Source organism: Martes martes (genome assembly GCF_963455335.1).
Source record: "Martes martes genome assembly, chromosome: 8".
Classification (NCBI taxonomy): domain Eukaryota; kingdom Metazoa; phylum Chordata; class Mammalia; order Carnivora; family Mustelidae; genus Martes; species Martes martes.
The window spans coordinates 3,011,935-3,026,627 of record NC_137895.1 but is presented as its reverse complement, the minus strand read 5'-3'; the positions used below and the strand labels follow the sequence as shown (position 1 = coordinate 3,026,627).

Sequence of the window (14,693 nt, the reverse complement as noted above, 5' to 3'; positions counted from 1 at the left end):
TCTCTGCCCAGTGTGGTTTTGGACGCCCTCACCTTGGGAACCAGTTTTGAGAGAAATTACTGTCTGATGAATATGTGACCACATGAGAAGCAGAATTTTAAAAATCTTGTGAAAAAAACCTCTCAGGTCTCTGTTAGGAATAAGTAACGTTTTTTGGTGTTCTCTTGTTGGGAGATGAAATGCCTGAGATGCAATAATTAGAATATATTAATTATGTTAATTAATTGGAGAGGACTTGGAATATTAATTATCTGCAACTAATTAGGTATTAAAATGGAGAACCATTAAGTGTTGAGGTGGAAGCCTAGGAGCCATCTAGTTCGAGCAAGAAAAATGGGCCGCAGCGTGACCTTGCCCGCGGCATGACCTTGTCCTCAGAGTGACCTTGCCCGCCGCGTGCGTGTCTCTGCCAGCCCAGCCCCGCCCTCGCCCCGTGGTGTGTCCCATGGGTTAACCACTTGCTGTCTTTTGCATGCTCCCTGGCGCGCAGAGGAGGAGGACGTGGACACTGCCGACGTCTCCCGCGTGCCCGCAGACGTGCTGCGTAACGTTGAGGCCGACACGTACTGGTGCATGAGCAAGCTGCTGGACGGTATTCAGGTGAGCCCTGGGCGGACACCGCTCTGTATCTGAAACCAGTGTCATGGGGGCGGGGAACCCCGGGCCTGACACGTACGCCTGCCTCTGTGCCCCGCTCGGCCCCCTCCTTTTCTGTGCCTGGACTCCGCCTCCTCCGCAGGGTCTGAGACATACCGTGTGTGCATGTGCGCGTGCTTGAGACATACCGCGTGTGCGTGTGCGCGTGCCCGCACACCCCTGCACCTGCAGACGGCTGTGGTGTCCTGAGGGTTCCAGGAGTGGAGGGCTCCGGGGCATGGGGCTCTCCCCTCCACCGCAGAGTCTGACCCCCACACACTCCGAGCTCCTCAGCTCTGCTCCTGGTGATGCCAGGTGGTACCAGCACCAATGTGGGTTGTTGCTGACGAGCCACTGTGATCATTGGCCATGGCAGGGGAGCTGCATTCAGGGCAGCTCGCCCCTTACAGGGCGTCCGAGTTAGGGCCTCAGTGCCTCACCTGTCACCTGGGGCCCATGAGCAGCTGGACCCGCAGTCTGTGCCGGCCCCAGCCCCGGGGTCTGCTTGTGGGGAGCAGCAGCTGTGCCCAGTCCCGGAGGGAAGCTCAAGCTGCCGGAAGCCCTGCTGCCCGTGGTCGGGGCTCTGCTGGCCTTGGTGTCCTTTGGGACAGATGGTGGAGATTTTCGCAGAAAGGCTGCAGGTGTCCCAGGGCCAGGGGTGATTTTATGGAAGTGGTTTGGGGGAAGGACCCTACACCAGAGCAGGAAGGAGGACTGGAGCCTCTCGATGTCGCAGTCCATGGCCGGGGTAGATGGGCCCCTCCCCCGGTGGGGTGTGGACCATCTGAGGCTCGCTCGCTCTGTGCCAACGTGCCTTTTCTACATGCACACTCTGTGCTAGGGGCTGTGTGCCTTCCTGGGGAGGGCGGAGCGTGTCGGGCAGAGGCCTCTGAGGAGCTCCGTGTGGGGTATAGGGTAGACCCTGAAGGGGCGTAAGGCGCGTGCTCCTGAGGACCCGATTGGGGAATGCGGTGAGACTTGGCAGAGGGGTGATGGGGTGCGGGATGGGGTGTAGAGCCCGCAGCAGGGTTTGGGTGATGGAGGTTTTCTGCGGGCCCTCATGGGCCGGGTTCATTCCAGAGATGCCCAGGGGTGGAGGCCGTGGAAGACGCTTACACGATACAGTCTCCAGTTTGGGCCCTGAGGTTTAATTTGCGTAAATTAGCCCGAGTGACTGTGTAGGGGAGAACGGGGCGGCCTCACCTCACTTTTATTGACTGAGGAGTGACAGAGCACGTAGAGGCCCTTCCCGTAGGAACGAACAGGAGGCTTGTTGGCGTTGTCCAGAGGAAAACACACCCGCTCGGTTCCGGCCCCAGCGTCGGTTTGTCCCCTCCCTTGTTGATGTTTTCACACGTGTTATTCTCTGTCCCGAAATGTACAACTTTTTTTTCCCGCTTTAGAAAAGGGATTGAATCATAATGTGGGACTTTATAAATTTCAAATGTCACTTCTCTGATCATGAGTGATGGAATTCCTGCCATTTAAATACGAGATTATCCTGCTTCTATTTGTGAGTAAAATCAGCCGTACACTGGAAGCGACACTGGCTTTTCATTTCCCCCCCGAGGTTTGCCGTCCGAGGGGATGGCCTTGGACTAGAGTGGGTGAGTGTGTGTGTGTGTGTGTGTGTGTGTGTGCCTGCGCGTGTGTGTGCAGCGAGGTGCTCTCCGGGCACGCGCGCTCACCACGCCCCGCACGCCACCGGGAGCCAGGGCCTTGATGTGAGCAGTGTTGAGGGTGCCAGTTACCAGCGTGGGGGGACTCAGGGAGGTCTGTCATCCCCTGAGATGAGGCGAGCTCCTCTGGGGGTTGTTGGATGTGTGCGGGTGTCCCTGCTGCTGTGTGTGGACGAGGGGACGGAGGAGCAGGAGGAAGGGCGGACCGGGTGGCAGCGTCCCAAGGAGCTGGCAGCTTCTGTTGCTGTGCGTGGGCTCATGCTCCTGGGCTCGCCCGGTCTTCGCTGCTGTCTGGACCACACGAGAACCATCTTCCTGGAGCCCCTTCGCAGCGCGTCACTGCCCTGGTTGAAAGCCACCAAGAACTCATGCTTGTGGCCCTGTCAGCCTGGCCTTTGCCGGTTCCTTGCACGTGAGGAAGTTCATGGCTGTCTGTCGTGTTACGCTCAATCCACAAGCCAGAGAGACCGCAGGGAGTCTGGGTCGGTGGGCCACGGCCGTGCGGCGGCTGTCCCGCTCTCCTCGGCTGCAGTGAGGGGGCTTCCCGCCGTCAGCCGGTGGCCATGGTGGGACCGCGGTGCGGCAGTGATGGCTTGTGTGCCCCGAATGGCTCTGAGCTTCACAGCAGAGCAGACGTCATACCCTGCACACACACAGATCCCTTGCCTGGGATCAGAGAGCGTTTGCGGGGACCTGCCTGTGAGCCCTGGAGCCTGTGGTTTTCTACTCTGCTCTAAAACCGTGTCCAGCTGGAATCGGTGGAAATGACTTCCCTTTTGCTGGGTACGTTCTAGACAGCAAAAACCGCGTCTGTCGGGTTCCCCTGGGGGCGTCAGTCTGGGACTCTGTTCCGCATTAGGCCAGAGCGTGGTGAGCACCTGCTGTGTACGGGTGCTCTGCGCAGTCACCCACCTGCTGTCCCTGCAGGATGTGTGTCCTGGTGGCCAGGGGTACAGGGAGCGGGCTGCCGACGGAGGGCAGAGTTCTGGGCACTCTGGGGGAGGGGCAGCAGAGTTGTGGGGGTTGGGGTGCTCTGGTCACAGGAGGGTGACAGACGAGGCCCGGGGAGAAGCTTCGCCCTCCCCGTGCATGCCTGGAGGCGCTGGGTGATGTTGAGCAAGAAGTGTCTGAAATGCGGAGCCTCCTCGCCGAGGGGGAGCCGTCCAGACGCAGGAAGGATGACCCTGCTAGTGGGTACCGGTGGGTTTGAAGGAGCGATCACGGTAATGCTGGAAGGTAAGGTTTTATCGCTCTGGCGAGGGGTAGAAATGAGATAAAGCGGGGCCTGTGTAGGGACACCTGGTGCTGTTAGAAACAGAAGTACAACGGGTCTCCTGCCGAGGCTCTCCAGTTCTGTGTCTCAGGGCTGCTTTAAAGTCTTCCAAAGTCCCGAGGAACTCAAAGAGCGTTGACTCACCCGGGTGAATTCTAGCCTTATTTGCTATGTTAGTTATTCAGAGATCCTTTAAAAATATTTAGTAATTTATCTTAAAATTATAATGATGAACCCGTTAGATGCTATTATAAGCAACATATCTTGGTGGTAAATGAATATTTTCTGAAACATAACTATTTCGTGAGAAGGAAGGCACCTTAGTCCCCTGTGGTCAGACTGTCTAAGGTCTGACTTCACGGGAGACACCCGGATTCTCCCGTGCGCTCGTGTGTTCCATCCGCAGACAGATGTGGTTTTGGTGGGGGTGTGTGAAAAGGGTCCGGCCTCCCACAGGCAGGGCATTGGGAGAGGGAGGGGGATTTTCACTGCACTCTCTGACCACCGTGGGTGTTTGCTCGTTGACACGAGGACACAGCGTAACACGTGCTGGCTTCCTGCACGTCACCTGCTGCGTGACAGCTGATGCCATGTCGGCCACCATTTTGTGCTCGGGGACGTCGAAGTCTGTTGGGCTGTCTGGCACTTGGAGCGGGTGTTTCGTCCACACGTGGTTCTCTACTGTTGGATGCTGGCCATTTGGGGAATATTGGCTGACGGAGGCGTGCCGACCTTGTAGACGCTGCGGCCCTTCATCACACCGTACCCGTCTGGGCGCGTTCCCGCCATCTTGTCAGAAGCATTGCACCCAGAGTGGCAGACAGAAGTTCTTCAAAATTCAGAGTTTGGCTTAAATGCGCAAATATTACTATTGGCAACGCATAGTGTCGATTGTTTTCCTTGAAATGACAGTCTTTGTTCATTTTTGGGAAAGTGTCTGCCAAGTACCCAAGTTTGAATAACCCGTTTGCCTGTTCGTCATTTCCTCTAGTGAAAATGAGGTTTCTGGAAGAATGCTGTCTCCTTCCGCTCCCAGCTCCAGCAGCTGGCCAGGGGCGCTTTAGAAGAAAGCACTGTTCTTTGGTGTACATCTCGAGCGCTGTCTGTGTTCTTCCTGCCTTGCCACACCGAATGTTGAAAAGATGTTTACTTGAAGGTCAAGATTTGACGCAATATTAATCCTAAAATTAGGAATTTCATCAAGAACGTTCTTCAACGAAACTGCTTTTTATTTTCTTTTTTCACCATGAGCGCGTGGCACTAAGAGCGCGGTTTGGTGGCACTGCCTGGACTCATGCCAGCGTGTCCCCATCTCACCTTTGCTGTCAGCCGTGCAGGCAGCAACACGGCGACGGAGGTAAATAACGTTGCTGTTGGTAGGAACATGGTTTTGCTCTCAGGGACCGCTTGGAAGGGTCTCCTGGATGGCAGCAGAGGGCCGACTGCCCCCGAGAACCGCCACCCTGGGGACTGCTCTCCTGGCACAGGCCTGTGGTTTTCCCACGGAAGAGCCCCCAGAAGGTGAGCTCACGACGGAAAAAGAGCGAGGCTTAGAGCGTGGCCCGGAGTGAACTCAGCCGGCACCGTGGTTAGCCTGGACCCACCCAAGGGACTCAACATCCCGCAGCAGTGATGTGACTGGCCCCAAACAAGTCATTACCACGAAGAACAACGCTCTGAGAGAGGAGCTCACAGGTTGTTGGAAAGAGCCCGACAGAACCTCTGGCAACCAGACTTAGGGTCGCTGGCATTGACCGTTCATCAGACACAGCGGAAGAGAGGGTTAATCGAAGTAGAAGGCGAAAGTTCCTGGGGGGTGCAGCACCGGGGGAGGGCATGGATTTGGAAGAGAGCTTAGGGCCGGACAGAATGGACAACAGGCCTGGGATGGGAAAACATGCTGAGGGAGCCCCGGTGCACACATGTGGTAGCCTGGAACTTTCTGGCACCTGCGAGAGACATGGGCTTTTATGGTCACTAAATAAATAAATCTCAAGAAAGACCACACCTTAAAAAATCACACCCGGAGAAACCAGTGTGCAGCTGCTACATGTGGAAGGTCAGAGAAAATGTCATGGGAATGGCTGGTGACAGACAGATGAGTTGTTGGGGCAGACGGTTCGGGGGAGACAGGCTGTGGCAGGAAGAGCAGAGGCCCCTGAGATGGGCCGTGCTTGGGGTTCCAGAGGGGGTGACTGTCGGGCCGGCTGGAACTGCAGGCAGGATCCAGCCGTACACTGCTTACAAGTCACTCACCTAAAACACGAGATTACAAAAAGGCCCGAAGGAGGGAGTTGGGAGAAATGCGGCAGATCAACACTAACCCAGATAAGAGCTGGGCGCCCGGTGGCTCTTATGCATTATGACAGGAAATGGAGTTTCAGGCGGAAAGTGTTATTTGGGATAAAGAGTATCACTGCCGAGGGACGAGTGGATACATTTACCAGGGAAGACACCGTCCGCCCGTCTGCCACGACAGCATGGTGCGTGCACGGACAGCAGTGCCTCTTGTCCGTGTGCGTGTCTGGGAGGCAGGCGGGGAGGGGGAGAGGTAAGAATTTGGCAAAAGTTCCTGAAGATACTGTCAATGGCAAGACGCTAGTCTAAGTTCTTTGCATTTGTTCACTGTTGGTGTCACCTCGGTTCCCCTGCGACGTGACTGTAAGGTGTTCCCGCCGTGGGGCTGATAAGCTGCGGAGTTGGGATTCAGACCCGCGGAGTCAGGCCTTAGCTTTCCTGCCTCTCAGTAATTAGCAGGTCAGGCAGGAAGAACTTGCAAGACTGCGACTAACTTGTGCCACAGACCGCATAGGGTTGAGCTACTGGCCATGTCTGGAGCCCCACGCCTAGCACACCCAGTGTGTTGCCTTCCTTCCTGTGTGTATGGGACATTCTAGAAACAGAAGCGCCGGCGGTTCCCCTGGAGCCGTGCATACCAGGGTCAGGGACTGGCTTTCCCGCTGCGCTGCGACTCCGGCCCGTGGACTCCCTCGGATCCCGTGGGGAAGCGGCGAGCGGGCCGGGGTCCAGGGCTGGGCAGCTGCGCTCCTTTGGCAGCTCCGAGAAAGGCCCGTAACTGGGCCCTCCCTGGGCTTCGGGCCTGCTCGCTCATTTCTGATGGATGGTGTCCTCACCCTTGGGGTTCGTTTAGGGGACGTTCTTTTTATGGCGGGGCCTTGGTGCTGGGAGAAAAGGAAGCAGCTGCCTTTCTAGGTGAAGTAGTCTCACGGGAGAGACTCGGTTCGCAGTGTCGTGTCCGGGAGCTGCTGCTGGCTCTGTGAGCGACGAAGGGAGGCCATCGGCACGACCCTTAGCGGCGGCGTGTGGGGCTAGTGAGGGGCCATCCGAGGTCCAGACTAGAGCCTCGCTGGGTGGTGGTGGGACAGGCAGAGAGAGAGCGCCGGGCAGACCGGGCAGGGCCCCTCCACCGTGGGGCTGCTGTGAGTCCCCGAGATGGGGCGGGCGTGGTGGGGGCACTTGCGGGCTCCTTAGGGGTCTGGGTGTGGCAACGAGGGCAGGGGAGTGAATGCCCAGCCGTGCACGGACAGCCCTGGCCGGGGAAGAATCTTACCAGGAGCTCGTTAGGAGGTCCGGGCGGCGGAAGTCACCCGCCCACGGGACCCTGCTGGGTGGAAGTCACCCGCCCACGAGACCCTGCTGGGTGGAAGTCACCCGCCCACGAGACCCTGCTAATTAATCTGATGGCTGGTTTTGTCTTAACAAGCGGATGTGATTGGGAGAGGACCCTTTGTTTTGTGGTGGAGTGGGCCGCGTGAATGTGCCGGGCAGGCCGTGCGGTGGGAGGTTCACACGGCGCGGGGCTGGCCTGGGCCGGCTGGGCACAGACGGCTGCGGGGACAGGACCCTCGGTGTGGAAGCCATGGCTGTGGGCTTCCGTTCTCCGTTCTCTGGGCTTCGGTGGTGAGTATCCTCAGTGCTGGGGAGGGGTCCCCCTCGACCCGTCGACCCGCTTTGATCCTTTGACCCTGAATGCCTCTCGGGCGCAGGTGTCTCACTTAGGGCCACGTTGCGTTTTGCTTCCCTCCTCACGTTTCTCTGCCTTCGCAGCCGGGCCCTGCCCACTTCCCGCGTCTGTCCCCCGTGTGTCTTGTTCTCTGGGTGCCGCAGGGGCCCGGCCGGAGACTCACGTTGGACGGTCGGTCTGGTGGCCGTCACTTCTTATGTGGCTCCACGGCAGGCGTTGCTAGGGCCGTGCGGAGGCGTTGGGCTGTGAGCCCGTCCGGAGCCCCTTCTGTCGGGGACCGCCTGCCATCACGATGTGGCGCCGGCGCCCGCGGGCAGGTTCTGGACGTGGCTCTGTGTGGCGGGGAGGCCTTCCAGGCTCCTGGGGGGCTTCTTGGGCCTTTCCCGTCCCTGCGGGGCCCCGCAGCCCCAGTGCCGGGGCTGTCGGCGGGCTCGTACCCGCTGAATTACGGCTCCCCCGCTCACCTCCCCGCAGTCACACGATTCCTCTTGGCTTCATTACTTAACAGGCCTGCGTCTTCGAGGAGAAAAGGGCCGTTGCCTTTTATAATTAGTCTGTTCCATTCCTTTCCTCGGGGAAGCATTACTCAGTTCTGAGAACCGGTCGGTGGCCTGGGAGGGACTGTCCAGGGACGGTTATCCTGGAGCTTGTCAGAGAGAAGACTGGAAATAGGGTGGCGTGGCGACTCGCTGAGAGGATGTCTGGGCCACTGCCAGCCCCGTCCCTGGGGGGGGGGGGCTCCAGGGCCCGCTGTCCCTCAGATGTCGCTGCTGTGCACCAGCTGTTGAAGATACGGCCGGGAGGAGAGGGGACAGACGTATCACGGGAAACCAGAGCGGGTGAGGGCAGCCCTTGGAGAGCTTTATGTACCAAGAAGGAGAGGGGCCCACAGCACTCTTGGAAGGTGGCCCAGGGTCCTTAGAAATGAGCTTTACACAGCCAGAGCCTGGGGCGGCCAGAGGCCTGGGGGCGTTGTTCCCCAGCTAAGCTCCGGGGAAACAGAGGAAACGGGGGAAGGCGGCTGAGAGGACGCTCGCTCTCCTTGTGCCCGGCCCCGTGGCTGGCAGAACGAAGGAGGAGGCACCCGGTCCGTGCGGATGTGCTTTTCCGTCCGACGAGAGGTGGACCGTGCCGTGTGTGGGGGAGGAAGCCTCCGAGATGGCATGCGAGGGCCCTCGTCGATAACACGGAGGGTTCTTGGCAACGTTTTAGAAAGGTTTATTAAACAGATGAGCGTGTGCTGGTTACTGGGCTGCAGCAGAAGATTCATTAGGAATGAGTCATTGAGCAGCAAACACTTTAAAAATGAAAATTAAAAAAAATTCAGTTCACAATAGCATTGAAAAACGTCAAATCCGTGTCACTGCCTGAATGAGTAGTTCATTCCTTTTAATTACCAAGTAGCGCTTCACCGCGTGACTCTGTCGCAGCCGGCTCCTCCATCCTTCTTTCGGTGGAAGCCAGGCGGCTTCCGGCCTTTGGTCGCTGTGAGTAAACTTCTCGTGGACGCTCACACGCACGTCTTCTTGCTGACGTGGCCTTCGTTTCTCCGCTCGGTGCCTACGTGTGGCCTCGCAGGGTCGTGCTGCGGGAGTGTGTTTTGGTTTTGTGAAAAACAGCCCAGCTTCTCCCCCAAATGGGCTGTACTGTGTAACACCCCCAGCAGCCGTGGGTGCGAGGTGCCCCAGCACTCCCCTTCTCGGACTTCTTTGCGCTAGGATACATGTGTACTGTTAGGATACGTGTCCACTTACAGAGCGTGGGGAGGGGCATGTTTTCTCCAAGTTTGTGGTATGTCACTCCATTGTTCGAAAACAGTGTCTTCTCATGAGTGGAAAATGTTACTTTTGATGGAATCTAATTTATCTAACAGTAATCTAACTGAAAATTTAAAATCTAATGTAAGTAAAAATCCTACCCCAGCATGCCAGGGAATTATCCTTTGTTTCTCTTCCAGAAGCTTTATAATTTTTTTTAAAAGATTTTATTTATTTATTTGACACAGAAAGAGAGACAGTGAGAGTGGAAACACAAGCAGGAGGAATAGGAAACGGAGAAGCCGGCTGCCCGCCATGCAGGGAGCCTGATGCGGGGCTCGATCCCAGGACCTTGGGATCTTGACCTGAGCCAAGGGCAGACGCTTAACAGACTGAGCCACCCAGGCGCCCCGGGAAGCGTTACAATTTTCATTTTGACTTTTAACCTGACTTAATTTTTCTGTATGGTATGAGGAAGGCAGAGTGGTTCATTTTTAAAATACAGGTTTCCTGGGGCACCTGGGTGGCTCAGTGGTTTAAGCCTCTGCCTTCGGCTCAGGTCATGGTCTCAGGGTCCTGGGATCGAGCCCCGCGTCGGGCTCTCTGCTCAGCAGGAGCCTGCTTCCCCCTCTCTCTGTCTGCCTCTCTGCCTAGCTCTGATTTCTCTCTGTCAAATAAATAAAATAAAAAAAAAAAAAAATACAGGTTTCCTAGTTAGCATACTAGCATCATTTGTCGAAAACAGCCCCCCCCCCCAGTGGATTGCTTTGGTCCCTTTTCTGAAAATCAAATGATTATATAAATGTGTGTCTATTTCTGGACACCGTGTTCTGTTCCATTGATCTATTAATGCATCTCTAGGCCAGTACGTACTGTCTTAATTGCTGTAGCTTTTCTCAGAGTCTAGTAGAGAGAGTCCTCCAACTTTGTTCTTTTCAAAATAAATTGACACGAATATTTTTGGTCCTTTGCATTTTTTTTAAAAAGATTTTCTTTATTTATATGAGAGAGAGAGAGAGAGAGAGAGAGCACACACGAGCTGGGAGAGAGGGAGAAGCAGGCTCCCCGCTGAGCAGGGAGCATGACGTGGGACTCGATCCCAGGACCCTGGGATCATACCCTGAGCCAAAGGCAGACGCTTCACCGACTGAGCCACCCAGGCATCCTGGTCCTTTATATTTCTATATGAACTTTATCGTTAGTCATTTCCTACCAGAAAAGCCTTAGAAAAAATAGTAGGAGCTGGGGTTTGAATGGGATTATGTTGAATCTATATGTCAGTTTTCCCAGAATTAATAGCATCAACAATACCAAGTTTTTTAACTTAGACATTTAAAAATTTCTCCTTGCCAACATTTTGTCATTTTCAGTGTGTTGGTTTTGTTCATACGTTGTTAAATTTATTTCTAAGTAGTCCGGGTTTTTTGATGCTATTTTAAATGGTATAGCTTTGTAAATTTTGTTTTTCAAATTTTATTGCTGCTATATACAAATATAATTGATTTTGTGAACGGACGTCCTTCTCTATCTAGCATTGTTGCGTGACAAATTGCTCCAAATTTCCCGACGTAAAGAACGATCTTATTATGCGCACAGATTCTTGCAGTCAGAATTTCAGTCAGGACGTGGCGTGTATTGCTTCTCTGTGTACCACGTGTGGGGCCTCACGTGGGGAGACTTGAAGGTGGGTCCAGGCTGGTGCTTAGGGGTGGATTCCTCTGGGGTCTCAGCGATACATGTGGGAGCTCCTGGTGCCGGGGCTCAGGCAGGGTGGGGGGGGGGGCCGAGACCGGGACTGCAGAGTGACTGCCATCTCGTGGCCTCTCCCTGTGATGGCCCGGCGCCACAGCACGGTGGCCGTAGGACAGTCAGACTTCTTTTTTTTTTTTTTTTAAAGATTTCATTTTTTAATTTATTTGACAGAGAGAACACAAGTAGGCAGAGAGGCAGGCAGAGAGAGAGAGAGGAGGAAGCAGGCTCCCCGCTGAGCAGAGAGCCCGATGCGGGGCTCGATCCCAGGACCCCGAGATCATGACCTGAGCCGAAGGCAGAGGCTTAACCCACTGAGCCACCCAGGTGCCCCAGGACAGTCAGACTTCTTACGTGAGAGCGCGAGGCTGCCAGGAAGATTTGCGGCCAGCAGCGTGTCGGGTGCGTGTCCCACGACTGGGCCTGTAAAGTCACAGTGTCACTTCCCTGTTGGTTGGAGCCGTCGTAAGTCCTCCCAGGTTCAAAGAGAGGGAAATGGGACTCGGCCTCTTGGCACAGGAGTGGCGTGGCCCCGCAGTAAAGGAGCACGCACGCAGGATAGCAGGTGCTGTCGTGGCCGCCTCCCGTTTCTGGCGATCTGACTGAATTCACGGACTCGTCCTGTGAGCTCTGCGGTGGGTGCCTCAGGAGTTTCCGCGTACACGATCGTGTCGTGTCGTCTACAAACAGAGCCTTGCTCCTTTCCGTGCCCTTGCCGGGCTGTTGTTTCCTTTCCTTCACATGTTGCCTTGTCAAGGTCCTCAGGGGATGGGAGCAGGCCTCGAACCTCCTTCCAGGCAGGGCTGGGGGGGGCGGGGCATTCAGGCGCTCAGCGTTAGGTCCGATGGGGGCCGCTGGCTGCCGACAGTGCACGTTCCACAGCCGAGGAGTCTGGATTTTCGATAAGCTCCTGGTTTACCCCGCTAGGTCTTTCCGTGCGCGGAATACCGGGATGTGACGGAGTAAGAGGTCGAGGGTTGACTTCTTACGACCTGGAGGAGGAAGACCAGGACGTCAGATGATGGTTTGCTTTTCCGAGTCTTTTGAAAATACTATGAAATGCTATTTTGTCAAAGGCTTTTCCTTCTGTGGAAATGATCGTGTGGTTTTTCTTACTTACTCTGTTAATATAGCGAAGGACCTTAACAAACTTTGTTAGGCTGACCTGCATTTCTGGGAAACCCCACTTTGTCCTGAGATAGTAGCCTTTTTCTGTATTTCTAGATTTTCTTTGGTATTGTGTATTTAAAGATTTTCACCTCTCTGTGCATGAGGAATATTCTGTTCTACTTTCTTTTCTTCTAATGTTTTTTTCTTTTTTTACATGAGAGAAATGGTGGCCTACAATTCCTGAAAGAGTTTGGTGTAAGGTTAGTATTATTTCCTCCTTAAATATTTGGTAGAGTTCAACTGTGAAGCCATCTTGTGCTGGAGCTTTCTTTGTGGGAGAGTTTTAAGTGTAAACTCAGTTTCTGCTCTAGGTAGGGCTCCAGATTCTCTCCTTCTCTTGTCATTTTTTAAAAGCATATTTAAAAAAATATTTATTTGAGAGAGAGAAAGTGAGTAAGAATACAAGTAGGCAGGGCAGGAGGCAGAGGGAGAGGGAGAGAGAACATGACTGGGGCAGAGGGGCAGACGGAGAGGGAGAAGCAGACTCCTCGATGAGCAGGGAGCCTGATGCGGGGCTCGATCCCAGGACACTGGGATCGTGACCTGAGCCAAAGGCAGATACTTAACCAACTCAGCCACTCAGGTATCCCTCTTGTCAGTTTTTAAAAAAAATATATTTTTAGGGGCGCCTGGGTGGCTCAGTGGGTTGAGGCCTCTGCCTTCGGCTCGGGTCGTGATCCCGGGATCCTGGGATCGAGCCCCGCGTTGGGCTCTCTGCTCAGCCGGGAGCCTGCTTCCCCCTCCCTCTCTCTCTGCCTGCCTCTCTGCCTACTTGTGATCTCTGTCTGTCAAATAAATAAATAAAATCTTTAAAAAAAAATATATATATATATTTTTAAAAGATTTTATTTATTTATTTACTTATTTTTTAAGATTTTATTTATTTATTTGACAGACGGAGATCACAAGTAGGCAGAGAGAAAGGAGGACACAGATTCCTTGCTGAACAGAGAGCCCGATGCAGGGCTTGAGCCCAGGACCCCGAGATCATGACCTGAGCCGAAGGCAGAGGCTTTAACCCGCTGAGCCACCCAGGCGCCCCAAAGATTTTATTTATTTATTTAACAGAAAGAGTCATAGTGAGAGAGGGAACACAAGTAGGGGGAGTGGGAGAGGGAGAAGTGGACTCTCTGCTGAGCAGGAGCCCGATGTGGGACTCGATCCCAGGACCCTGGGATCATGACCTGAGCTGAAGGCAGACGCTTAACAACTGAGCCACCCAGGTGCCCCCCCACCGTTGTCAGTTTTAATAATTTGTGTCTTTTAAGGAATTTGGTCATTTTAAACAAGTTGTCTAATTTCCTGGCATATTGCTCATAATACTGTAATTCTTTTAATGTCTGTAGGAACTATAGTGATGTCTTTTCTTCGTAACGTTGGTGATTAAATTTACTGATATTCTGAGATCTGTCACGTGGTCTGTCTTGGTGACTATCTCATGTGTCCTTGGAAAGAAGGTGTGTTTTGCTTTGTGGGGAGAGGTTTTCATAAATACCAGTCAGGTTCGGTTGGTTGATAATGTTAGTCCAGACGTCTCTGCTTTTACTGATTTCCTGTCTCCGTCTTCTATCTGCTACTGAGGGAGGACTTCTGAAATTTTCAGTTATGACGGTTGATTTGTTTCTTTTAGTTTTGTCAGGTTTTGCTTCACATAATCTGAATCTCATTTATTAGGTACACTCACGTAGAATTCGCTCTTAGGTTTTCCTGACGAATTTGTATGTTCATTATTTTTATTGAGTGCTGCGAACTACTCCTCGCTATTTCTGGTCATGTTCCCTGCTCTGGAGTCCACTTCGTTGGGTCTAACACAGCCGTTTTGTCTTCTGTCGCCTTTGTCTTGGTGCATCTTTTTCTGTCCCTTTGCTTCTGGTCTGTGGGTCTCTTCTTATCTGAAGTGTGTTTCTTGTGGAGAGCTTATACTGGGATTTTGCTTTCTTTAAGCGTGTTTAGTTCATACGCATTCATAGGTTCCCAGGGTAGTTATTTGTGTGCCGGGGGCTTAGGCTGCCACCTTGGTATTTATTTTTTCTTCATTTTATCTTTTCTTATTTCCTCTTTATTCCCCATACGTTCTTTTGGGTGAACTGAGTAGTTTTAAAAATTAATGGACTTCATTTTTTAGAGCAGTTTTAGGTGTATGGAAGTACTCAGCAGAAAATACAGTTTCCCTGTGCTCCGTCACCGCGTCCTGACGGACAACGCTCCTCCTCTTGCTAAGATCGTGCGTTAGTGCGACGTGTTTGGTGCAGCTGATGAGCCAGCGTTGATCTGTTACTACCGGCCGGAGTCCGGGGTTGACATGAGGGATCCCTCTTGGTGTTGCACGTTCTCTGGGTTCGGACTAATGGATGTCCACCGATAGAGTTGGGCAGGGTGGTTCCAGGGCCTTAAACATCCCCTGTGCTCCCCCCAGCCCTCCTGTCTTCCCCTCAGACCCTTGA

At 53.8% G+C, this 14,693-nt stretch overlaps 1 protein-coding gene across 2 annotated transcripts in view; it reads left to right on the top strand.

Annotated features, from left to right (window-relative positions):
• The window catches only part of TBC1D22A (TBC1 domain family member 22A), a 308,080-nt gene that overhangs the window by 161,521 nt on the left and 131,866 nt on the right, over positions 1–14,693 (top strand). For both annotated transcript variants that reach the window (XM_080811153.1, XM_080811152.1), the window contains one exon: positions 491–600. In XM_080811153.1, the coding sequence (XP_080667279.1) occupies positions 491–600 (110 nt within the window). The remainder of the gene's footprint in view (positions 1–490; positions 601–14,693) is intronic.